General features: G+C 43.8%; 2 protein-coding genes across 2 annotated transcripts in view; one reads left to right on the top strand and one right to left on the bottom strand.

The window, feature by feature from the left end:
- Nucleotides 1-567, top strand: part of med30 (mediator complex subunit 30) — a 28,854-nt gene extending 28,287 nt beyond the window's left edge. The window contains exon 5 of the mRNA XM_061092815.1: nt 425-567. Coding sequence (XP_060948798.1) covers nt 425-520 — 96 coding nt within the window. The 3' untranslated portion in view covers nt 521-567. The remainder of the gene's footprint in view (nt 1-424) is intronic.
- Nucleotides 568-7,319: 6,752 nt separating this feature from the next.
- ext1b (exostosin glycosyltransferase 1b) overlaps nt 7,320-26,976 on the bottom strand; it is a 104,078-nt gene continuing 84,421 nt past the window's right edge. Inside the window, exons 5-11 of the mRNA XM_061092187.1 lie at nt 23,734-23,866; nt 21,980-22,098; nt 18,372-18,467; nt 12,687-12,776; nt 10,773-10,933; nt 9,593-9,764; nt 7,320-8,181 (exon numbers count right to left, since the gene is read on the bottom strand). Coding sequence (XP_060948170.1) covers nt 7,996-8,181; nt 9,593-9,764; nt 10,773-10,933; nt 12,687-12,776; nt 18,372-18,467; nt 21,980-22,098; nt 23,734-23,866 — 957 coding nt within the window. The 3' untranslated portion in view covers nt 7,320-7,995. The remainder of the gene's footprint in view (nt 8,182-9,592; nt 9,765-10,772; nt 10,934-12,686; nt 12,777-18,371; nt 18,468-21,979; nt 22,099-23,733; nt 23,867-26,976) is intronic.

The raw sequence follows: 26,976 nt of genomic DNA, 5'->3' as shown, positions 1-26,976 counted from the left end.
AGAGAAAAGAGTGAGAGAGCTTGAGAGGCAGCGAGAGCCCCCCCCAGAGAGCGCGAGAGAGAGAGACTGGAAGGCCTCCAAATGTTCCACTCTGGAATATCTTCAAGGACAATCAGCTAAACAGTTGATATTAAGAGAGCTGTGTGAAATCGATTGCTCAAGGTGTTATCTGCGCTGCAAAAAATGGCTGGTAATTAGTCATGGCTAAAGGAGTGTTACTGAGAGAGAGAGATTGATTTAATCTTAATAGATTTCACTGCACTGCAGATACAGTAGCTCCTGAGTGAAGGAGCTCCTCTCTCTCGCCCTCTCTCTCTCTCTCTGGCTCTATCAGAAGAAAAGCATTTATTTGATCTTGTAAAATTCTCCTTTTTTTTTTGTGCATCTTACATTTATTTTTTTCTTCCTGTAATTTTTCTTGCAGAAGCTGAAGCAGAAGAATCAGCAGCTGAAGCAGATCATGGACCAACTCCGCAACCTCATCTGGGAGATCAACTCCATGCTGGCTGTCAGGAGCTGAGACTCACACAATCACACACACACACACACACACACACACACACACACACACACACACACACACACACACACACACACACACACACACACACGGTTGAAAACTGGACGAGTGACAGGGTAAAGCAGAGACGGGCTGAAGCTGCACTTTACAGAGGAAATGAAGATATCGGCCTGTTTGCTGAAGAAAAAGATATGAAAACAATAAAGTGTAAAAGAAGAGGAGACACATGAAGACGACCCCCCCCCCCCCCCACACATCAGACGGGTCTACCTCGATATCGTACATTCAAATCGTCATTATATAATAATCTCAAATTCTATATATTGTTTTCTCTACTTGTAGGTACTAGCAGCTGAATAGAGACTTATCGGTTTTGTTTAATCCTCACATGCTGTAACAGTTCATAGCGTTAGATTTATCTGAAGTTCTTCGTTTTTGAAAAGTTTATCTAAACAATTTTTGTGGCCAAAAAGTTTTATTCTAATTTTATTGATCAGATGATTTTTTATTTTGATGTGAAACGATTGTCTCTCTGATTGAATTGGACATGTTTGAATTACAATGCAGTTTAAAGGATTCTGCTGAACTACACATTTTGCTTTGCTTCATTTCTTTAAAGTCAACGTTTCTTTGTGCTGCATTTTTCATCTTTCAGTGTTTATTGATTATCTGGCCCTGGTTTATGAAGCATTTCTGTTCAACTCCTGGGAATCAAAAGTTGTGAAAGAGCATCTTTAAACTCATGATACAACTTGAAAGTTATTGACTGTAAATAAATAACAAACAGCCCAAGCAAATAGAAGGTAAAAAATCTAACAAACCTTGAGAGATGAGGAAGTATTTGTAAACTACAAAAAAACATTAAGTATAATGTGCATTTTCCAAAACACAAATTCTATCAACAACAGTCATGTCATTCTCACCATCACAACAATTATATTTCATGCACACCTTAATTCCTTCCTCCTGATGTTTTGTCATGTTTTAAGTTTCCTTCATTCAAGAATACAGAGTATGATGGGTTGTGTGAATCTTGTTTCATGATGGAATAAGTGATGAGGTATGGGAAGTGACCAAAAGAATTAGATTGTGAACATGTTCCCTGCGTCAGGTGGCTCAGTCCCAGAGAGGTTAAAGAGTTCAGGCCTCTGCAGGGAGCTCGGCGTCAGCGGCTCCTTCGTGTGGAAAGCTCGATGTGGTTCTGGCGTCTGATCATGACGCCTCCGGAGTGACTTCCATCCCAGGTTCTCTGGGCACGTACGACTCTCAGGCGGCCCCGGGGGGAGACCCGCAGCTCGCTGGATGGATTGAACATCTCACTGTGCATCGGAACGCCTCGGGATCCCCCCAGAGGAGGGGGGGTGCTGCCGGGGAGAAGGGACGTCTGGGTTACCTGGATTCAGCTGCTGCCACCGTGCGACCTGAATAAATTGATGGATGGATGACTTCTTACTTTCAGGAAGGAAAAGGGGAGAGAGAGAGTTGTTGAATCTATTCTGACACTTGCAGCCACAAAGGGAACTTTGTGATGTATGAAGGTTTTCTGACGGATGTGGTTTGAAATATTAAACACAGGTAAAATTCCAACTTCACTGTTCACTGTATGTGAAGTGTGTTAGTATAAAGGCAAGTAAATATATCTTTTGATTTGTGATTTACAATAGACTGTAAACACTCATATTAATGTACTTATGTCATTTCAGCTGGTTATCTAGTTAAGACCATCCACTTCCTACTTTACAGACTTTATATTACTACCACATCTTGAATCTGTCGTGCACTATTGCTCATTCAAAGATGTTACAAACAAGACTGTGGATACGTCTCTGCTGAAAAACATTTTTGTTTCTCTCTCTTTCATTCTCTAATTTAACTTTAAGCTGTGCTCTGAACCGGAGTCCTTACAGGTGGTAAAAATAATTATTTGTGTTAGGAAACTTCTCTCCCTGGAGTTTTGAGACCAACCTGATCACTTCCTTCAGATAGAGACTGATATGCCTGTGATCAGGACCTCTCTGACTACCTACATACTGAATATCAAACATTTTTACTGTATGGATTTGGAGATTTTTCAAATTAAAGTCCAACATTTTCACTGTGGAATAGATAGTTTCAGGATTTTCACTGTAGTTAATAATAATATCTGTAATCAGCTGAAATCAGTGGGTGTCTGAGGCTGCGAAGGTCACGGTTGGTTTATGAGGTGAGAACATCCACTTTTGTTTTCAACCCTCAGAAGATAATTAATTTGTGTTTTCTTTGCCAGTGCTGTTTGTTGTAATTAGTGAACGTTTCTGCCCGAACAACATCTCCTGGCAACTCCTCAGATGTTGGAACAGCTCTGTGTTAACACTAAGTGTTAACACAGATAAAAGATGCTCTTAGATTTGTGTGTATAAGTAAATTAAATGTTTGATTTCTAAAACCTAAAACATGATCAAAATTGCGTCGGTTCGAGTTTTCCTTGACGCCTATTATCTACTTTTTATCTTTTACTTATTTCCTATTCGTACCGTCAAGATTCTTGATAAATATGGACTTTAAAAAAATACAAATCCAGTTAATTCAACGTGGTGGAGCTTTATGGTTTGTGATTTGTATTTTAACTTTTAAATACAGCAGAGCTCGGACCTGCAAACAGAAATCACAAGTAACGACTTAAAGTAAGAGATAAATTCACAAAGAGCCTCATTCCACACGTGAGCTAAAACCTGGTTAAACACTGTAAACTGTAAATAAACATGCATCAAATAACAAATCAAAACAAAAGTTACACTTCAACAAACATCAGTGTTCTATGTTCCATCCACTAACATGGAGGAGACAGGGTTTATGACCTCTACTGTAGCCAGCCACCAGGGGGTAGTCAAGCTGATTTGGCTTCACGTGTTGGGAGATGTCATGTCGTCCGTCTTTACATACGATCTATATATTGCACACGCAGTCACATGACACCACCACAAGGTCACGTATGAGAAAACCAGCGTCTGATCGGCATGCGTTTAATAATTCAGGTCGGGGTCGTACCTGAGCTGTTCTGAGGATTTTGTCCTGGTGGAGACACTGAAGGACGGAGGCAGCGAGGAGACGCTCAGCAGAGCAGAGAGGAAAAATCAATGCTGTGACTAATAAACCCTCAGTGGTTTAATACAGGGCCGGTTATTATACTGCAGCTCCGAGGGCAGAGCAGCATCGCCACACTGTTATTATAAATGCAGTGTGTTGTCATTCAGCTGAGGCCGAGGTCAGGGGCTGAGTGCTTGTTCATGCACACACACACACAGACAGACACACACACACACACACACACACACAGACACATACACAGTCACATATGATTAAGCAAGTGTGCAGGGTGTCAACAGTGTGAACCCTTATGTAAGAACACACACACACACACACTGATACAAATCAACTTTCCGTTTGGGAAAGACACTGAAGTGAAGTGTTACGTAATTTATTTCTGGATTATATCTGTGAAGGATTTTAAATAACTTTTTTAACTTTCAGTCTGTCTTCTTCACTCTCACAGTTCATGTAGGTGAAAAGACTGATTACTGGAGAAAATGAAATAAAAAACCTCCAGTTTGTTTGGGTCAACTCTACCACTCTTTGCTTTTTCCGGACCACATTTTGAAATTTGCAGCAAAACCTTGAAATCAGCAGCGATGTTTCATCTGGTTTGTGTCTTTTGTAGATCAGAGTGTCTGCAGGGAGTCGAAAGTAGATTTTAAAACGTTCCAACACTTATTAAAATTAGTTTTTTAAAAGAAATAGTTTTGAAATTGTCGTGAAAGGTTCATCATGAATGAATTATTAATAATCCAGAATTGTTCGGTTTGAATAAACTGCAGCAAACAAATTCCACACCAGAAAACAAACAATATCTGTGCAATATAATCAACACTTTTTCATTGTTAAGGTAAAAACCAGCCTGTTTATAAAAGGACAAAAACAGAAGCAGGTTATCATCAAATATGAGTTTATTTTTTTATAAATCATTCTTACAAAATTGGCATTTATCTATTTCATTTGTGACCTCTATAAAAGTCTTCTGTTAATTACAAGGTAGGAGGGAGGAGAAGGCATCGGGACCGTCCGCACAGATCAACAGGTTCTACTGCCGACTGCTCGTGTGATGCAGCCAATCACTGATAAATAATCCCCAGCGGGAAGTGGTCATGCGTGGTCGCCTTGGCAACAGTGTCCAAACACAAAGATGAAAAGGGGGGGGCGTCTATAATCGGAGAATGGAAGCCGTGTCTCATCCAGTGTATGAAGAACTCAAATGTTGATAAAAAGGCACAAATCAAGAACTCGCTGGTTTCCAGAGCAGATGCAGCGTTTCGGGGTTAAACTCTGCGTCGGCGCTGGAGAATGATAACTTGCATAATGTTCCTCCTGATCAAATGGCAGGCGTTTAAAGTGGCTGCAGAGGTTTCCCCCCCCCGCCCGCGGCCCAACTCACTCTCCTCGGTGATGCACTGTGCAGCACGCCAGCGGGAAGATGGGACACTTTCTGTTGCCAAGTTATCTGAACTGAGACTCAAGCTGTGAAAGAGGCAATTTAAATACGACTGTGTCACAGCCCCAGACCCATTATTGTGAAGCATGGGGGGATAGGGGGATGGGGGGGAGATGTTAGAGCAGAGTCTAAAAATGTTTCCATCTGGTGAAGGGGACCCAGCTGCTTATTATTTCCCATGTTTCAGTTGGCGTAGTCTTTATTGGGACTTTGCAATTTGACTCCCGGGGCGAGCCAAGATGGTTCGGGCCGATCCAATTCGAGATCAGTGGCGTGTGCAAATCTTTCCGGGAGTTAGAACTCCTCGATTCTTCTGGGGAGGGAGAGCGAGGTGGAAAAACCAATGCAGAGTGAAACGTTACGTGAGTTGTGTGTCTGGGCGTCTGTGTGGATTCACGTGCACAGCTTGACGCAAACAATAATGAATAAATACCATTAAGTCCCCTCAGCAATGCAGGATCAGTCGTATGTTCTCGCCACGGGCGTCTCATATCGTACAGTCTTTTTCTTTCTTTCTTTCCAAAAATAAATATGTCTATGTACAGTGCTGAGAGTCGCGGGGATTTGAAATGGATGGTGTGTGTGCGTTTCTGTGTGTCTGTGTGTGTTTTAATTTTGCAAAGCTGGGGGATGTGGTTCTTTCGAGATGATCAACAACAGTGATTCAACAATCAGACATAGAAAGGCTCGATATGGATTCAAACAACATGGTTCTGTGGAGCTGAAATCGGGACCAGATGCAGAAAGTTCTTTTTCACCACAAATTCAGATGGTGTAGATGATCGGAAACTTAAAACAGATGATAAATCTCTGCTGGCAAAAAAAAAACCAGAAACATGTAAATACAAACATGTGATGTGATATGTGGACCTGTGACAGTATTTGGACAATAAAAGCACGAGCGTGACCTCTGTTAACACTGCAAAGGCTTGACAACACATTTGACATAAAGAAATAAAAAATGAAAAAAACGCTCTTGTTGAATCGGTGAATCTGATATTGACGATGTGGACGAACACGCTGGTTAAAAGCTTTGGCTGAGACGTCGATGCTGAATGTCGGCCTCACAGAAAAAGGCCACTGAAAGCGAACGGGAACAGCCGCTCTCTCTCCCACTCTCTCTCTCTCTCTCTTTGAAATGTTCAATTACAAAAACGTCGAGGACTTCTGATCTGATCCGATATCGCCGAGGTCGTCTAAGGTGCAAAAGATGTCGGGCGGTTTGACGGTGAAATGCAAGCGACGCTTATAAATAAAAGGAAAGCACCGATGAATTGAAGGGTGTTTTAGGAGGAGGAGGGGGGGAAAGGGGGGAGGGGGGGGGATTTAAAACAACAAGCCGCCCCTCCCGAGGCTAGCATTAACCACGAGGTCATGTTCGCGGGTCGCTGCTTTCACAACACGACGGTCCGTGTTGTTCAGAGTGTTTCATCAACAGCCTGTCCTCCGGGGAATAAAGCTGCTCTCCAAATGAAATAGCTTTACCTAATTGAAGCCCGGACATATCTCTGTCTGACAAATGGAGGAGAAAACCTTTTGTCAATTTAATGGCTCTGAGCTGCTCTGATATGTCACCACGAGGCGGGAGGGGGAGAGAGAGAGAGTGGAAGAGAGAGGAGACTAGAATGTTTAACCAGGAGAGCGCCCAGGCCTCGGATGTGGGCGACGTGATGTGCAATAAACAATTTTAAAAAGGCAGACTCCGGATGTCAGAATGGCACTGATGCGCTCAGCGTTAAGAATCTCTCCGCCAGCGCTCCGGTGAAACGCTAAAGACCCGGCGCCGGTTTGAAATGTTGCTTCTCCGGGAGCAGGTCTGTGTTCCAACCCAGCGTTCTGCTCCATTTCATCCAGAAAGGTTCACTTTGCTTCCTTCCAACAGAGGGAACATGTTCTCCGCTGGAGTTTATGGTTGGATGAGTCAACTTCTCATGGCTCTGTGCACACAACACATGCACACAGACACACACACATTCACTCACACACACACACGCACATGCACAGAGAGAAGAGTGAAACTACAGAGTTTGAAGGGGGGAAATGAAAGATGAAAATGGACACAAAAAAATAACAGATAAGAAAAGTACAACTGCCATGGGTCCGAGTCCGAGAGGAGATGAGACGAGATGTTTCTCTAAGTTATCTGAGCGATAGCAGAGCAGCAGATAGAGGATTATAAAAGCCGTATCATCAGATCAAGGCCCGAGCCGCAGATAAGACAGACAGGATGTTTTCAGACTCGAGGCCCGAGGACGTGTGTCAGAATGTGAGAATCAGAATATCAGAAGAGAACGTTTTCTGCCTCGAAAATAATAAAAAAGTGATGATTCAAAACCTCTGAGGGAGGGAAACAGAACGAGATGACATTAAATCAAGTGAAGAACAGAGTTTCCCAGGCGAGAAGACCAGGGGAATTGATAGCAAGTCCAGTATTATATGATGATGCAGGTGATTGGGGGTTGCTAGGGGCAACCAGTAGGATCTGCGGGGGGTGGGGTGGGTGTGGTTTTGCGATGGCGAACGCCTTCCCTCTTCTACCGTCCTGTACATGTGCCGAAAGAGCGGGAGAGTCAATGTCGCCCTTGTTCATGTCGTACAAAAAAAATACTCTATTCAGTTGGTTGTCGTCGTCAGTAGTGTGTGTGAAACATACAGCACAGTTTGGCTTGTCCATCGGTTTGTGTACTTCCTCTTTGTCGGTCCGCGTTTAGGTTTCATTTAGTTTGTGTTTTTCAAATCCAAACACAATCTGCTTGTTTCCTGTTCGTCCGTTTCCGCGTCAGGTCCCGGCAGCCGCGGCGCCGTGGTCACCGGCAACGAGCCGAGTGGAAGACAGAGCCGAGTCGCTCGCCGTCCATCCCGCTTGAGTCCGACCGCTTCTCCCCTCCACTGAGTCCGTCTCTTGCGCCTCCCCCTGCGTGGGGTCTCCCCCCAGGGGGCGCCGGTCCTGTCAGAGCCGCTCGATGTCCCTGTATTTCTTGCGGAGGATGGAGACCTGGTCCTTGAACAGGACGGGGTCCAGCCTCATCTGGGAGTGGACCAGCGGCATGGCGCCAAACCAGCTGGCGAACTTGTTCATGCAGGTCTGCCGCTGGGCGAAGTGGTCCGGGTCGGCCCAGCGAGACGCCCTGGAGGACTGGTGGGTCGTGAAGAAGAGGAGGAGGAGACAGGAGAAGAAGAGTTTTAGAATCATGTGGTCGATATTAGGAATAATCAGTGATTATCTGATCGTCTCCCAGAGGTCGTTTCTGCAGTTTCAGGGTTAAAGGAGAACGGTTGTTGATTTGATTTGTGTTTATGAAGGAAATAAACATCCACATGGGATTATAAATTGCCTTGTTTGTACAGTTTACGAATGTTAGCTTTCAAATACCATTTAAAATAAAAATCAAGATACTGATTTCTGTGTTTGCAGATAAGGGTTGTTATAAAAACTTTCATATTAAGCAGAAAATATGATTTTTGCATGGTTTTCTTTTTTTGATAATACATTTTATGGTTAAAATATCAAACTTCACTTGTTTTTTTTTGTCCAAAATGGTTTGATAACAACATCTTGGGAATCATAAACACTTATTAGCTAATAAATCAGTATCTGGAGCTTTTTATTTCCTAATATTGGTGTCAGCCCTCAAAAAGAAAACAACAGCCTAAATATCAACAATTTAACACTTTACGAATGTTAGCTTTCAAATACCATTTAAAATAAAATTCAAGATACTGATTTCTGTGTTTGCAGATAAGGGTTGTTATAAAAACTTTCATATTAAGCAGAAAATACGATTTTTGCATGGTTTTCTTTTATTGATAATACATTTTATGGTTAAAATATCAAACTTCACTTGTTTTTTTTTTGTCCAAAGTGGTTTTATAACAACATCTTGGGAATCATAAACACTTATTAGCTAATATATCAGTATCTGGAGCTTTTTACTCCCTAATATTGGTGTCAACCCTCAAAAAGAAAACAACGGCCTAAATATCAACAATTTAACACTTTACCATCAACTCTAATATTACTTGTATTTAACACATTCTTAATGTTTTACGGTGGAGTAAATTAAAAGGTTACTTGAGCTCATCTACTTCCTTAGATCATGAAGCAGGAGACATTTAAAAATACATGAGAAAGACGTGACGTCTTCATTCATAATCTTACATCAGCCACCGAGACAAGAGAAAAGCATTAGTGACATTTACGTTTCTCAATAAATCATCAGCCGGCTCACTTGCTCTATTTGGAAGCTGAATAGCGATCGTTCGGCTTTAAGACCGACACGACTCCTTCCTGTGTTTTTGTTTCTCTGCTGTTAGTGACTTGTCGTGTTTACCCACGGGGTCGCACACAAGAACTTCAAGAGAATAATTCATGCTGTTCTCAGAGCTGCAAGAGTTCACTTCAGCTGAAAAGGCCGTGACACACACGACGGGAAGTAAACAACACCGGCTTCAGCCTGAATCACTGCATGTATGTATATATAGAAAGCAGAAGGAAATCAAATAGGCGACTAATATTATGTGAAAAGATTCATTCTATAGAGGCTCACCTGTCCCATCATGGTCTCCTTGTACTGCTTCTTCTGTGTGACCTTGATGGGCGGCAGCTTGGTGACGGCAGAGACCAGGAAGTTCATCAGGATGTCCTCACAGTTGGCCAGCTGGTCCACCATGCTCTTCAGACTGGTGGGCAGGTAGCTGGTGTACAGATGGTGATAATACCTGCAGGAGAAGACACACAGGAGACAGAGGAAAGTGGACAAACTGTCAGGAAGACATTTCACTCTGAGGGTTGTGGTATACGGAGACACAGTTTTGTTTTTGTCCACAAAATTGATCTCAAAGGGATGATTAAACATGTACATATGCAAAACTTCAAATATATCCCTGGGCTTACTTGGGACCTAAAACAGAAGATAAGCTAAAAAACAAAAGGTGAAAGGACTAAAATCTAAAACTAAAATCTCATTTCCAAGTTTGTTTATGCACTATGTTTCCTCGAGGACTCACTTTTTAAAAACATCTGTGATAAGATAAAAATGTGTTTTCCCATTTTGTGAATCTCATATTTCTATCCAAGAAAAACATTTTAGTGAAGACAAATACAGTTTTTTCAAGATTGAACATTAAACAATCACATGATTAATCAGTCAGAAGTGAATTAGCAGCTATTTAAATATTCAAATGTAGAGAAAAGATAGCAAATATTACCACTTTTCTTATTCTTGCACTTAATATTAAAAAAAAGTTCTATGGAATTTGGATTAAAATGGAGCAGTCTTTAAATCTAGACATTTAAAGACGGCTACAATCGGTAAAACATATTTCAAACATATCCCAAACTGACACCTTAACGTTTCAGTTTGAAGTCATTGGATTAAACTCAATTCAGCAACTGACTCATTCCTCAAGTCCCTGAACTGATTGAGCGACGGACGTATTGAAAGCGATTAAGCGTCGGGCATCGGGCTGCAGCGACAAACTGACATTTTGGATGAAACGTACCCGGTAGGAAACAAACACTGTTTCCTGAGGCTGTGCCACGACGAGCATCACACCTACTTTCATAATCTACAGATCACTGCATCAAAGTGCTGCATCAAGAGAAAGACAAGCGAGCACGGGAGAGTCGAGCGGAGCTGTGATCCCGTTCTAGTGAATGTCTCTGTTGGTTTGACTCTGTTGACGCAGATCTCTTAGAGGATGATCTGAGTGTGTTTGGTGTCGTACCGGTGGTAGATGGCCGCCCCGGTCAGCACCATGGAGTAGTCGTTGGTCCATTTGGACGTGTAGCCCCAGCGCTCCTTGTTGCCGTCCCAGAAGTGGCTGCGTGCAGGGTAACCCACGATCCGCTCGGGAAAGCTCTGCCACACAGTGAAGGCAAAGTCCACCTGTGCAGAGGAAGAGGGTTGACTTTACTTCATGTGGATAATAACATTTATTAGACACTTTCCGCCTGTTTTCAAAACAGGTTTATAGAGGAAAGTGGCTTGGTTCATGAGGCTTTAAGATTAGAGAAGGTGAGAAAGAATGAAAACATGGGGAAATATGAAAAATAAAAACATACATCAAGAGGATTATTGTAACGTAACATAACGTAGTGTTGCCTAAAAGTATCTGAACCACATGTGGATTATTTTTAGCTATTTCACCTAAACACAAGATTATTTTTTAATGATTTTCCCACGTTTATAATTTCACTACAAAGAGTTTACTCTCTTTAAAGTTTTACAGCAGTGTTTCAAAGTATTCAGTAACGAATGAAATAACCTTTCATCAGGATTTTAGTTACAACTTGTAAACTGTTTATATCACGGTTAAAAAACAACCTAACATGTCCTGACAGTGTCAAAGAAGAACTCCAAAATGAAAACCATTTGTAAACTCAACAAAAAACAGGATAAAACTTGGCGAGAATCCCCCACCCCCCCGCATCGATTTGCCGGAGGAGAAAATGTGGAGAAATAAAATTGAGCTAAATACGTAATGTTTGAGTTAACTGCGTCTATTTATACTTTTTGTATTGTGTATAAAAAGGACGGAAAGGAGAGAAGAATAAAGTGATTACAGGGGGAACCAACAAAGGAAGCGCACACTCAAACACACTTTAGTGAAAACACAACAGAGGCAAAACCTCATCAAACACAAAGCCGTGTTTCCTAAGCAGCTGCCTGCAGCAAACTTCTGTGGCTGCGATCAAAGCGCTCAATCAAATAAGTGGATGAAAACATCACAAAGGCCTCAGCAGAGAACATTACACCACACAGTTCAACACTAGAAGACTCTGAGAGGCTGTTTGTGTTAATGAACCCTTCACTCGGAATCCACCATTAAACATAATCAACATCATTTCTTATCTGCTCCTTCTGCCAGAATTATCTGGGCGAGTCCCAAAGGAAAAGAAGAAGAGATGCGACTGTTTTTACTTTAAGAAGGAAGATAGTGGAATGATACTAAAGTCAAAAGGAAACGAGGTAATTCTACCGAAGTGTGAGGAAAAACAAAAGAATGGATTTTCTTCTTGTCGGGAGGCAAAGAACAACGATGTGAAAGTCAACTTTTAAATGAATGGAAAAGTCAAACGATGAGGAGACTCCAACACTTATGGGAATAGGTTTTTCTGGTTCATGACTGAATTGTCTTTATCGGAGAAAAACGGGTAGATTATATTTTTCTTTTGTTCGGATCTGGGATTCCCCTTCGCTGCCACCTCCGCCTCGCCGTCCTGATCCTCGGCACAAACAGCCTTTATGGGATCTAACTCAACACTGTTCAAAGCGGCATCTGGCTTCCCACGGTGCCGCGCCAAAACCTGTCCCCGGGAAGAAACCCCCCCTCCAGGCAACAATCCCGACAGCATGTGGAACAAATACGTCCATAACAGGGCTGCTTTCGAACAGGGGATTGGGGAGAAGGAGCGTGATTACAAACAAATGGAGGTAGAGAAGGTGAGAGAGGAAGAAAGACGGGCAGATGATACAGGCTCAAGTGATTTAAGAATCAAGCTGCAGAGGGAAAACTTGAAAACTTCAAGGACCAAGAGAAATAGATAAAAGAATCGGAGATTTGCATTTGGAATTTTGTTTTGTCTCGAGAGAATAAAAGTCCTGAGGCGGAAGAGGAAGATATTCTGTGAAACGATACCTCTGTGGTGGACAACACTGTGTCTTCATCCAGGCTGAGGACTGCGTCGGTCACGATGGTCTCGTACGGCAAGAAGCGGCTGCTCATCACCTGCAGGGGGAGACAGAGAGCGGACAGGGTTTAAAAAACACGTCAGCAGCCACGTAGTATGAAACGATAAACAGTCGGATTCCCTTGTTGAAACAGCGTTAATCAATGATCATGTGGTTGGATGGTTCACGTTAACGTGGCTGAAGGAGCGAACGTGAACATCTGAGAAAAAAGATCGTAAAGCTTCTGTTATCAAATCCAATCTTTGACGTCCGTTTCTTTTCTATTTTCCTAACTCTCAGCGTGGAGACGTTGAATCGAACAGACGACAGCTTCTTTTTTATAAAATCATCTTTTTCATGTCGACTCAAAAGCTGCTTTTGTTCAGTTTGCAGTTTTCTTTTTAAGCCTGCAATTTGAACCCTTGGGGGGATGGCAGAAACAAGCTGAACACTAGCGCCTAACAAAACAATATCGACATTGGTAAGAAATCTTTTATTCGTTGCCATGTTCCTCCTTGTTCATAACAGAGTTGCTAGCTTTGGCTTCGATGCTCAGCTCGTAGGATACAGATGATTTGTGGTGCTTCTTTTAAAAAGGTACAAAGAGAGTGAATCAAAAATAAGCAAAGACTTGGAAACACAAACAACGAGCTGACTCAGCCGAGCTGAGGAGGTCACTGCGTGTGATCCTTCAACAAAAAAGTATTTCAGTAGAATATTGATCACCGATGCGTGAAGGCGGAGCTCCACCACTCGATTCTTATGTTTTCCAGCTGGAGAGAAGAGCTTCACCTGCTTCCAATTTGCCGACAAAATCCTTTTTTTGCTTTCGACTGTCGACTGGATGCATTGTTTATGTTCCCTCGCAAATTCGTTGGGATTCCGGGGAGACAACAACAACAAGCCACAACATCAACAAGCAGCAGCTCACAGAGCAGGAGGGAGAAATCCAACATCCCGCTCTTTACTGCTCCCTGTTGTTCCTCAGCTGATCCAGAGTCGTCTGTTTTAGATCAACACACAGACGCAGACGTGTCCGACACTCGGCACAAATCGACTTTTATTTCTCCTCCGTGGTCGAAAAACAGAATGTATATTTAATGGTGGATGAAACCAAACTGTATAATACATGACAGTCCTCGAACATTTGGTGGAAGCGTGGAGAGAGAGAGCGGTGGTGGCCGGGTGGGGGTCCGGTGGGAGGAGGGATGAACGTCCTGTTTCTACACAAACAGGAAGTCTTCGGTGTGCTGCAGAGACGAAAGACGCTCGGATGAGAAAAGAAACAAAAACGATAGCTTCGCGTTTGACGAAGAGCGAGTTCATCGTAAACTGGATTGTGCTCCAAGTCACCTCCCACACGCACAAGACACTTCTGATGTATACAAAGCTTTAATGGATGTAAACAGACACACACACACAGTTATTCAGCACTGATCTAAAGGTCAGACCTCTGATAGTGTGCTTGTTATTTTTAAAACACCATCACCTGCACTGAAAAGACGTCACTTATGGATTCTCTCTAAACACCTGGGACTGTGTAGAACAGGGTGACCTCCCTCTCCACAGGTCTTCTTCTCTCCTGCAGCCGAGGACAGACACACACGGCGAGAAAGACACAAAGCCGGTTATCTCTCACCGCACCGTGACCGGCTCTGACCTTTATCACACCTTGCTGTGAACTACGTCACAGAAGAAAAACATCCATCAGGACTTTGTTCCTTGTTGTGATGTCTTCAAATTGCGTTTTAAAAGATTGATTGTTCTTATATTAGCGACAGAAAACGGATATCAAAGAAGTACATTCTTTAAGGTAATTAGCCATCTTAGCAGGTTGACGACATCGACTTCAGACTGGCTCAGGAACTTGTTAAGACCTTGATGATGATGATGCAGGTTTGCTCTAAATGCCACCCTTCAAATAAAGTTAGAGCGCCACCCACTGGCAGGAGGAAACAACACATTTCCCACTTGTTAAAAGGGCCAAACTACAGACAACAGACTAACTCTGTGGCGACACTTGGTACTGCAGCTCCTCAGTAGAGATTCTGGTCTTCCATCTTTATTTAAAGTCCATGTAACCAACCAATTCTATACCAGACCGATACAAACCACAGCAGACTGAACACAGTCACACCGGCTTCACATGGAATTCTGTCTGTGTTTCTATAGGTGCTCTGTGTGTCTCCACCTTTGTTCCCACACACAGCGCCCCCCCCCCCGACACGGCTGTTAAAGCTGATGTCAGCTGTCGACCTGTTCAAGTGCCGTCCTCCCTCGGAAAAGTCAGCTTCGACTGTCGCTCATATTCTGCGTGTGAGTGACAGTTGTGTTTACAGGCGAGGGGGGGAAAGTGAGAGGAGAGAGGAGAGAGGAGAGGAGAGGAGAGGAGAGGAGAGGAGAGGAGAGGAGAGGAGAGGAGAGGAGAGGAGAGGAGAGGAGAGGAGAGGAGAGGAGAGGAGAGGAGAGGAGAGGAGAGGAGAGGAGAGGAGAGGAGAGGAGATACCCTCCCCTCTCATCATTATTGTTGTAATGTCCTGCGGGCATTATGAGACGACCAAAACAATCTCTCCACTCAGTGTTTTCCACTTGTTTACCAGCAGAATGTGTAATGGAGAATAGAGGAGACGACAGGAGGCAGGTGGGGTGAGAGTCACAGAGAGACAGACGGGGGATGGGGGGGGGGGAGGCCGGTGTTTTAAAGCCCCAGATGGTTTGTAATGTTCCAAGTGCGACACATTAGCCCGGGGCTTCCTGGTGCTCTCCAGGAATGTGAGCTCTTACAGCAGGAATCCGCCTGCAGCTCTCCACCTCCTCTGGAAAGGACGGCAGCGCCAGAGCCGGGGAGAGAGAGAGGGAGGGAGAGAAAGAGAGAGAGAGAGGGAGGGAGGTAGAGTGAGAGAGAGAGACAGAGGAGGGAAGCAGGACCACCAGCCACAGTGAACCGTGTTCAACACAGCTTGGTTTGTGACTACAGGCAGAGACGTAGAGAGGACAGATGAGAGAGGGAAGAAAAGACGAGTGTTGGTTCAAAGAGAAGATTTGTGTTGTTTCATGTGTTTTGTGTTGTCAACAAATCCCATAAAAAACTACCAAAAAATGCTAAAAATTGTAATATGTTGATTTCTTCAATCCCAGATCCAATAAATCTGAGAGGAGAAATAAAGAGCAAATTAAAGCTGTTCACTATCGGTGTATTTATTTGTCTATCGTTGATGCTGGAATTAGTTTTCAGCCCATGCAGATGATGTTAATACTAGATGTTCAGTTTTCTTCCTTTAGTCTGATCCCTGCAGGTCGATGATATTTGAGGCAACATATGAAGTTAAAGAGAAATAAGAGAGGAAGTCAACAACAGTCAAGGGTCTCACTTCATTTAACCACACTGTTGTTATGTCTCTAATTTTTAAAGCAGTTTAAAATGAGGATGAGAGACGTTTGAGTTTGGAAACTGAATTCACAGAAAACAAATCAGAACTCTTGACTGAATAAATAAAAAATGAGGAATCTTCATAATTCCAGGGGGAGGAAAAATAAATGATAAAGAAACACATCTGCGAGCGAGAGAGCGAGAAGAGAGAGAGAAAGCAAGAGAGATAGAGATAGATAGAGAGAGAGGATAGATAGAGAGAGAGGATGAGGAATAAAGAGGCAGGAAAGATGAAAACATTCTCTCTCTCTCTCTCTGTGGGGCAGAGGAACACAGCTCGGCTCGCCACGGCAAACACAGAACTCGCCGCAACCACAACAAACCACAGGCTTCCTGGTACACACACACACACACACACAATCACACACATCAGAACACTAAGCCTGTTCCCCTGTTTCCCGGACACGCGGCGACACCGAGCCCGGCTGCTCTGACTGACAGCTCGGGGGAAACCACTCGGAGCCACGGGGAGAGAGAGAGGTAAACCATGAGCCCACCCCGCCGCCGGCTGACTGACACTGATGTGAAAACCACTTCCTCTGATTGGCAGGTGAAGTTAAGTCGTCACGAGCGAGAGGATAAGTCTGATGTGTCGGAATACGGATGAGTCCTCCTGCCTTCAAAAACAGAACCTCAAACGTGAGGCTTGGAAATCGTCAAACCGACTCGGATCAGCCTGCATCTGACCTTTGACCCGTGAGAGGCGAGGGTCACCGGGGAAGTCAGAGGAAACACAGACGGCTCTTCACAGGCCAGAGACCTGAGCGTAAAGAGCTAATAAGGCTGTCATAATAAACGCCAGTGAGGCGCGCTGGTCGCTCAGGGCTCCGTGTCTGAGTGGATGATGGGTTAACTGACAGGAACTGAAACCGAAGCTTTGAGTCACATTTACACCTTCTTTCACACTTTAATCTTCTATTTGCTGCTTTTATCCCTGTTTCTTGTCACCGTGAACCAAATATCTGAAAACGGTTCGAGCTACATAAGCCATTTAGAGACTTCACCTTTGATTCCATGTCATTATTTTCATCTTACAGAACAAACAATCCACATATTGAAAAAGTAATCAACACGTAATGAGAATGAGTTTTCGCTGCCTCTGTGTAACACCCACATTTAAGTATAGATTTAGTAATTATGTGTTTTGAAATAGCTTCAGAAGATGATGTGAGGATCATAAGTTATTAAACCCATTAGGATAAAGCTAAACCTCAAACTAATGAAAGTCGTCTGCCGGGTTTATTTGTTGTGAATATCACAACTCAAAGGCAAATTATTTCTCCTGAGAGATTCTTTGTCACACTCTTCACTTAATTTGATATTTATACGACTAACATTAAGAACAAACTGCAGTAAATACGCTGAAATAATAAATAAATGCAGCCGTGCATATGCACTTAGATTACTGCCTCCTTATCTTTCCTAACAATATGCATTAGCCTCTCAGTCACGCTTTTTTCCCGGAGTATATTATTCCCATTACTGAGCTTTAATTAAAACCACACAAAATGTCCTTTAGTGGAATCAGTGCAGCACAAATCGAAACTCATTAACTGCCAGAAACTCGGCGACTGAGCAGAATGTGCAGAGATACAGTAGCTTTACAGTAAGAGGAGAGGCCTCATGAGAAGTGATATCACACCTCTGAGGTCATTTCCAGACAAACGTTTGCCAGAAATGATCCAGAGGAGGATGCACGTGGGAACGTAAATGTTCAAATCAGTTGCTACCAGACATTTTCTCGAACTTTTACTGCCAATCCTCAAGCAAAATGTCCAGAAAGTGAGTCCGTGAGAACACAGCGGGAGAATGTATCTCAACCTGAAGGTCGGCGGTTCGATCCCCAGTCTGAACCATCTGCATGCCGAAGTGTCCTTGGGCAAGATGCTGAACCCTCAATAGCCCCCCATAGAATAACAAAGTGCTGCAAGTAGATGCACTGTATGAATTTGTGTGTGAATGGGTGAATGTGAAACTGTACTGTAAAGCGCTTTGAGTGGTCTTCATCAGACTAGAAAAGCGCCATATAAATACAAATCCGTTTACCATTTACCATTTAAAAGTTGATGACATTTTGAGTAATCTTGCTTAAAAAACTAAATATCTCAGGATGAAAACATATGATCTGTGCGTCTGACTCAAAGGGAAAATGTCTGGACCCAATGTCTCCCCACAGTTCATGTCTCAACCTGAGAGGACAGGTGCCCATGCTGCGTCTCTCACCTTATTCTCGCCCTCGATGACGATGACGGGCACGGAGGTGGCCGGCCAGCGCTGCTTGGCGGGAAGCGGCTTGTCACAGTTCCACAGGACGATGATCTGAGAGGAGGAAACACAAAAGGTCTTGTTACCTGCGTCGCAGCTGATTTGATTTCCCTGCGAGCAAAACAGCTCGCAGCCGCTCAGCTTGTTGCTGAATCAACCCGGTGAACATGTGACATTTACGTGGCCCCGGGGCCACAAATGTCACCTTATAAAACACAATCGTCCAATCACAGCTGTATCGAGCACGAGAGGCGGAGCCAAGCTTTAATAATTAAAAGGACTTTAATAATGAAAAGGACTTGATTTAAAACTAAATTCAGGCATGTTGATGGGGCTGATCTTTATGAGCATTTGCGATTTGGTGCAGATCCAAATAGGATAAGGGGACTAATGGACCTTGCTCTCTACTGAGGGCCATTCCAATTAAATGTATTAATTAGTCCTCATTTGAAAGAATTGTTGCAAATATAAGAAACTTGTTGCAAGATTCCTTCTTTTAAAACGAGTTAGTAATTGATTCCTGGCTGGTGATAAGTAAACCTCCAGTCTTCAGCTGCTGTTAACTAACATCTGTCCTTCTGAAATGTCCTTAACCAACTCAGAAGACACTGAATCCATCCCTGTCCCGCAGCACAGGAGACAGACTGGGCTCCAGACGTCCCTGATGGAAGAGAACCAGAGGAATCTCCCTGCAGGGATCAATACAGTGTCACATTATTTTGACATTAGCCGCGTCACACACAGCGGCTCGGCCCCCCGGGGACCCTGCACCCTGACTGGACCTGCCACATTACGAGCCGGGAGCCGTTTGGATGTCTGTGTTACCGCGTCCCCCCCCCCCGTGACGGCAGCAGCTGCTTGTGAGAGAGAGAGAGAGAGACACTGAGGACGAGGGACGGGAACGCCACACACCTCGAAATGCAAATTTGTCTTCTCATCGTACGAACAAAGATAAAACACAAAACAAAAAAAATGAGGCTGAGCCAAAAGAGTGTTTGTCATTGTCGGGATAACAACAGGTACACACACACACACATCTACACTCACAGCTGAGGAACACGCTATTCATATACATGCTTCTATTCCTGTTTGATTAGAAAGACAGATGGTGTCTCTGTCAGCTCACCAGTCCTCTCCGGGGGCTGATGGAGTTATTGTGTGTGCGTTTTTGTGGTGGAGTAACTGTTGATATGTGTGTGCAGCACTGTGGAAAGGAATCGCTCCTCTCGAGATGCTCGTGCACACACACACAGACACACACACACACGCAGCAGGAGGGCCAGTGTCAGAATGTGCCTCAAAAGCTTTCTTGCGTCCAATTTAGCCTCCTCCGCCCTCCGTGTTCTTTCATTCTCTCTCTTCCATTCATTTATTTATATCCCTCTCCCTTTCGTCATCCGCTCTAAACCCCCCCCCACCCCCCTCCTACCATCCTCCCATCTCTCCTCTTCTCTGTAGAACGACAGAGGAATAAACCCCTCTGCCTGCTGTACCTGGATCTCCACTTTGTGCAGGAACTGAAGGATGCAAACACAAAAGAGCGTCTTTGAAAAATAAGACGGTGCAGATTTCCACTCATCCAGCCTGCCGCTGCTGCTGTGAGGAAGAGGAGTGTTTCTGGATTATTTGAGCGCTGATGGTTTGGTTTTCTCCCCCCCGAGAGGTTCAGCTGGAGATGAGCCCTCGATACTTATCCACTGAAATATGTTCGTGGCACAGCTGGAACTAGAAGCAGAGCGAAAACCTCCGGCCAGGCCAGACAGTCCTCCAATGAAACCACATTCACATTCAGCAGAGATGGATTTTTATTTGGTGCCGTCATTTTGTGCACACACTCATAAATAATAGCCTCCTTAACATGACTTTTGCATAATCCTGCTTTCTTTCAATCCATCCATCCATCTGTCTATCTATCTATCTATCTATCTATCTATCTATCTATCTATCTATCTATCTGTCTATCTGTCTATCTGTCTATCTGTCTATCTATCTATCTATCTATCTATCTATCTATCTATCTATCTATCTATCTATCTATCTATCTATCTATCTATCTATCTATCTATCTATCTATCATCCATCTATATTTAATTATAGATAAACTATCAAATGTCCACTCAAGCTCCACTTGCTTGCTTGTTCTTTCCAGCTTTTAACAGTGTCACATGGTTCTCATTTCCTGTTTCTATCCATGTCAGCTCCATATCAGCTTATTGCTTCTTTAGTGAAGATTCTTTGTTATGAATAAACTGTAAAGATAAATTATTTCTTCTGGATTTTAAGCCGCTTTTCATTTAGCTTAAGTACTTGTGTGTGTGCGTGTGTGTGTGTTTGGTGTAGATTTAAAGGGGCAGGCCGTCATTTTTACACTATAAAGTCAGTTTAAAAGCGATGAGAGGAACCACTGGGTCTGTAAAAACAGTTAAATAACTAATGTGGAGACGCTTTTCCAGCTTCAGTGGAAAGATGTGAACATTTATGAAGCTGGAAAGGTAAAAACAGATGATACTGAAATTGCATTATGGGAAATGTAGGATCCTGTGTCCTGTTAACATTTAAGACATTTTTCTTTATAACAATATATTTCAGACAAGTCTCAGGATGGGATATTCATACCGACACGCAAATGTTCAAACAACAGAGATATGTACACACACATGTACACACATAAACAACCACGGACACAAAATCCAAACATCCCGCCCACATTAAACACACATGCACATAACTGACCACATTATTCCCGTTCAAACACGCAATCACACAACTGGATGTCCAAACACACGGCACTCACATGGAAATACATCACTCCTACACAAAATACAAACTCGCTTACTCATTCTCTCTGCTGGCCAAACAAATGAACAAACAAAGACACACACAAACACACACACACACACACACACACAAACAGCCATGGGGGAGGAAATTCCATTTCATTTCCCGCACTGGTAAGGAGCAAGCTGGGGAATCAATACACAGCGTCTCCAGCTGTCCTGAAGGGACAGATGTAGCACCGCGGCAAAATGTCGCTCTAATTCAATCCCCCACAGTTAACACACAAACACACACACGCACGCACACAGACACACACACAGGATGGAAGATGAGCTTTATTGTTACTCTGGTGTGAAAATGTGATCATAAAACAACCGTATGAGCAGAATAATGTGCTGCAGGTTTGGAAAACAAGGCGGAGATCACTGGATGACTGGGAAGATTCTTAACCATCACAGCTAGTGGTTTATAGAGCTGATTTTCAACTGGTCAAGAAAAAAAACACTAACTCCTGCTCACACCTGTCTTCTGTCTGCATTCTGAACTTTGTTTTCTAACCCTAAAAGCAATTGTCAATAACCTACAAAGAATTTGAGAAACTATTTACTTGATTATATTAAACATGTCTGTGAGTGGGGAAAACATGTGGCTCTATTAGTTTACACTCTAATAGGGACCTTAATATCTGTCCCCACAGTGACATGTAATCCCATGGGTCCCCATCCGGGTGTTCAAAACAGAACACACACATACAAATACACACACACACACACACATATGAGCTTTACCTGTGCACAATACTGGGACTTGGCCACAGCTGCCAGGAGCTTGAGTATGGGCTGGGACTGGGACACCAGTGGGGAGACGGCGTGGATGACCGCTGTGAACTTGGGGTGCGGTTTAATGCCTGAAACACAACGACACACACAACAAACACTATTAAAGCACTTTTTAGAAACACGCGAGCTGGAACACGGCGAGCCGACTGTCAGCCGCCCGTTTAAGCATCAGGCTCTTTGAACAGAATGAAGCCAGACGAGAACAGAAGGAGCTGATTCCAAACTCCTCACATCTATTTTCAGTTTACAGAGATGTTTCTCGCGATGAGTCTGTCAGCCGTTCAAAAATATAGATGATTTAAATGTCAGGGATGTAGGTGTTTCAAGCCGGTCTTAAAATATTCAGCAACGTTTTTGAAAATGTCAAATCTCTTGATCACTTGATATATTTCATTTTGTAAACTCCTCAGCTGGATCTGCAGACGACTTACTGCTGATGTGAGTTTAAATTCGGTCTGACTTGATGTGAGAAAAGACTAATTGAGGCTGAAAATGAGCAGGAAATAAGATATTGAGAAAGACGGATCTTAGAGGACGTTCAACTTTTCCTCATTTAAATCTAATCTAACCCAAAGCAACAAAGCGTGGCGCCGAGGAGATCGCATTAGACGAGTCTCCTTTACGCCACTGAGCAACCTCTGTGAGGAGGAGTAGACGCTGCAGTCTGAAACGTTGGAGCTGGCGATTTGTAATTAAAAAGTAAAGAGTCTGCAGAGATATATACACATTTGAAACAAGCTCATCATCAGACAACGAACAAAACCTGGAGGAGAAGTTCTGTCCTGCAGCTGAATCTAGATTTTGCATTTACTTAAAAAGTTTTTTTCTTGCACCCACAAAATCTTTATTCCATGTATAATGAATGTGCTGGAGCCTCTTTTCATACAACTATTGATTGTCTCTTTTTATTACTTGCATTTTTTCCTCAAACTCAGTCGCAACTTTATTCAGAAAGTTATAAGTGTACCTATTAAAGTGAGTTAACACTGTTATGAGTCATTTATTATTCTGAACTCTTCTTTTCATCACAAATATCCCAGAAATCTAAATCAAACTTTAATTTTACTGAAGCAACAGAAACAAACTCCTGGGTGCTCCATCACCTGAGCTTATAGGTTTGCACTGAGCCCGTCTGTGAGCTCAGGAACGTGCCTGTGGATGTTTGCGGTGCCGTGGCAGCGCTGGATGATGATGGAGTGAAGGAGTGAGGGATGGAGAGGCTCCCGGGTCACAGACATGTGCCAGGGGAGAACTCGGCGCTGCTGAACCGCAGCAGGAGGAATTGGCTGCGCTGCAGCGGCAGCAGTAACTGTGCTGACTCAAAACCCAATGATGGACAGATTGGTGTGTCAGCAGGACTAATACAAACATCCGTCAAAGGCCCATTCCTCCACGGAATTTGCGGCGAGATACAGCCATTGGAGGAGAGCAGTCGATCGGGGGATGAAGGCCATAATTCTGCTGCCCGGACAAGGTCCAAACACACAATCACAGCTGCACTAACATCTGCACAAACTGGCTTCCCCTACAAAGCACTGTGACACAATATTTGGCCGCAGGGTGATGGATGGTGAGAAACTTTTGTGATCAACCGTTATGGAGCAGTTCATTTCTTCACTGGAAGGTTGGGATGTGATTGTTGTTATGTAACCGCACTTTGTACTTTGTGTTAGAGCATGTGTGTGTGTGTGTGTGTTACTGACCCAGTGTGGCGTAGTAGAAAGGGAAGTCTCCCAGGTACCCAGAGTACTGCGGCAGGGCGAACAGACCCCCAGGGTGACTGTTCCACATCAGGCTGCTCCGGGAGCCGTGCTCCAGCACCCGGTCCTGGATGATCTGCACGCAGCCAAACACAGTGAACACACATCAGACAAGAAAATGAGACCCTGAGAGTTTTTTTTGATTTATACACACTTTCAAGGACGTGATGTCACATTAACGCGCTGCAGAGTTTCAGACCGTTTTTCAATTTAAAGGTCCCCTGTGGAGTTTATGAACTCTGGCAGTGTGAAGCAGAGACGCTTTTATGAACGGGGCCATGTTTATGCTCGTGTTGTGAGGACGCACATCAATACCAGCAGGAAGGTGAACTACAGAGGGCAGGAGTGCGACGAGGAAAGATGGAACACGCCAACAAAAGCAGAAAAGCTGTAAACACGGATGTAAACATTTCTGCTCTCGCTTCATCTGATCTTGAACTTTAGACTTAATGTTTCTCTGCAGCAAGTACTTCTCCATTTCTATTCAAATATCCTATGTTAATGACTTGCTAATGTCTTTCTATTAATTCAACAAAGTCAAAAAGATGTTTAAAACTACCCACAATCCTCAGGAACTGCTGACTACAGCCCCACAAATCATCAGCTGTTAAAATAATTGTGTACACAGTCTTGTACCTTTGTTTTAGAGTTTTCTGCTCTGAATTAAACATTTTATGATCGTGATTCATCTCGGAGCTGGTCGGCCTGGTTCTAGACTTAAAAGTCTTTTTATGAGGATTTTCTGAAACATCGATGGGAAAATGTACTCCTGGAACTGGAGACATTCTAAAGTGGACGGTCACTGTTACTCTATATTCCTCTGCAGAAGAAGCAAAGAGAGGATTTAAAAGCCTTAAACAAGTAATTTAAAAGGCATCTTGATCGTTCAGCTACATCGACAAGAACAGAAAGTCATCAGCTGTATCCGTCAGTCGCTCCGGCCCCGGATTCTCTCTTTGCCCAAATTGAGAAGTCAGTCAAAGGGTCCGGAGACGTGAGAACAGAAACTCTTCAGAGAGAGAGAGATACTGCTGCATTGCCCTTGAGCCATGTTAAATTGCTTCAGTAAAACAGACACAGGTTGGCGGCCGGTGTTTTACGGCGGCTGTAGAGTCGGGGGGGGGTGACGGCCGGACTTGGCTCAGTAACTCAGAGGACGGAGATATAAAGAGACGTGAGGAGAGTCGGGTGAGCGATGGGCGAGCGGCTAATAGCTGAGTGAATCGTGAAAAGTTAATAATAACAGCCGGGGGGGGGGGAGTTTATGTAATAACGCTGATAAATCCAGGTGTTAATTCATCATTTGGTGGCAGGGACACGATGAAGGGGAGGAAAAAAACAACAACAGCCAAGTGTGGGTTTGGTTTTCACTTTCCCGAGCTCGGTCCCAGAGGGGGGGGGGTTGATAACCGTTACTCGGACAAACAGATTAACTGGAAAATCCTTTCTCTATAAAACCTTTAAAACCCAGAGTCCATTGTACCTTATGAGGGGCAGTTCTGCTCGCTCGGCTGCAGCCCCCCCCCCCCCCCCGGTGGCGGCCCTCAGTCGGGACATGATGAACGACTCAATCTCGCCTCAGAACAGCCACAATCAACCAATTAGAGCCTGAGAGATAAATCCTGCTTCACCCCGAGCACACTGCGAGCTCGCCTCTAATAGGTGAGTTTAATAGTTGGACCAGCGCCGCACATCCGGCTGTATTGACCTTGTGATTGGTCGAAATGTGTCCCACTCCTGACAGGGAAACACTGCATGATAGCTTGGGACTGGAGTTGTGTTTCCATCACGCATGCCGTCTCACATAAGGCCAGGCACACACTGACACACACACACACTTGCACACTCACGCAGTTTGGAGTGGATCTGGAAAGTCATTAAAACGCAAGTGTGTTTGTGAGTGTGTGTGTGTGTGAGGAGAATCTATCTGTCAAGATATCGGAGTATGTGTTGTGTGTGTGTTTGTGTTTGTGAGTGTGTTTATCATTAAAGATCTGTGAGGAGGATGTGGGGGGGGGGTGTACCAGCTCGACAGGATGAATAAACCATGTCGCTCGTTATCTCGGGGGCTGCCACGGCAACACCATTAACATATGTCACCCCTTCTCCTCTTCACCCTGTTCCCCCAACATTCTTCCCCTCGCTCTTCTATACAGGACAGTCAGTCAGGATTAAGTGTTTAGCACGCACACGCACACACACACACACACACACACAGACTTTCGCCGTGTCACCTTGCTCTTTAGTGCGGAGTGACATGTCAACAGGGTTATGGCTGGGTGGTGCCATGCGGATCTGGTCTGACACACAGCCTGACATATGGGGATGTGTATCTGATTAAGCGTGTGTGTGTGTGTGTGTGTGTGTGTGCGTGTGTTTGAGAGACAGGGGTAGATAAACAGACCAGAGATGTAGAGCTGGGCAAAAATCAGACAGACTCTAGACACCGAAGCCTCGACCGATAGCTAGCGGTGTGTGTTTGAGAGTGTAGCAGCTTGTGCGTGTGTGTGTCTGTGTGTGTGTGTGTGTAAAAGTCAAATTTTGATGTATGATTTGGGAGGTTATGGAGTAAATAAGATGGTAGCATTGAGGAGAGCCTTGCTCCGAGGCTTTAGCGCTGCAGTCGGAGAGGAAATTAAATGCGTGATGGGATGAGAGAGAAGACATTTGTAACCACGGCGAGACACGAGCGGTGCACCCAGGTCTTATCCCTGCATCTAGAAAGCACTTGTTTAAACTGAATAATGAGGGATGGGGATTGGACGGATGAATTGTTTTTCCAGTCACAAATTCCCTAAGGGGGGTTTATTGTTAACGGGGTGGATGCACATGACAATAAGAGGTTAGAGGGAGGAGGAAGGAGGGAGGGAGGCTCCACCCACTCTGTCCTCTGGGAATCAACCAGCGATCCTCCGTGGATGTGGAACTGAGTTTCAAGTAAAACTGGTGGGAAAAATAAGAATGAACCCGACTTTTAAACCTACTTAAAACGACATTAGTTTTGGCTGAATTGACTTAATTTACTGTTTTAATCTTCATCTTCATGACCAAATTAGGTATGAACTGAAAGATACAGGAAATCCAGTATTTTGTGGTTGTTCTTCATCTGTATCCTCTGTGTCTCTCTTTTATCACTTTGCATCTGTTGTGTTTAGTTTAACTTGTTTAACTTAACTTTAACAAGAA

Source organism: Limanda limanda, chromosome 19 (assembly GCF_963576545.1).
Source record: "Limanda limanda chromosome 19, fLimLim1.1, whole genome shotgun sequence".
NCBI classification, from domain to species: domain Eukaryota; kingdom Metazoa; phylum Chordata; class Actinopteri; order Pleuronectiformes; family Pleuronectidae; genus Limanda; species Limanda limanda.
The sequence above is the reverse complement of the archived record's forward strand: the minus strand, read 5'-3'. Positions and strand labels throughout refer to the sequence as shown.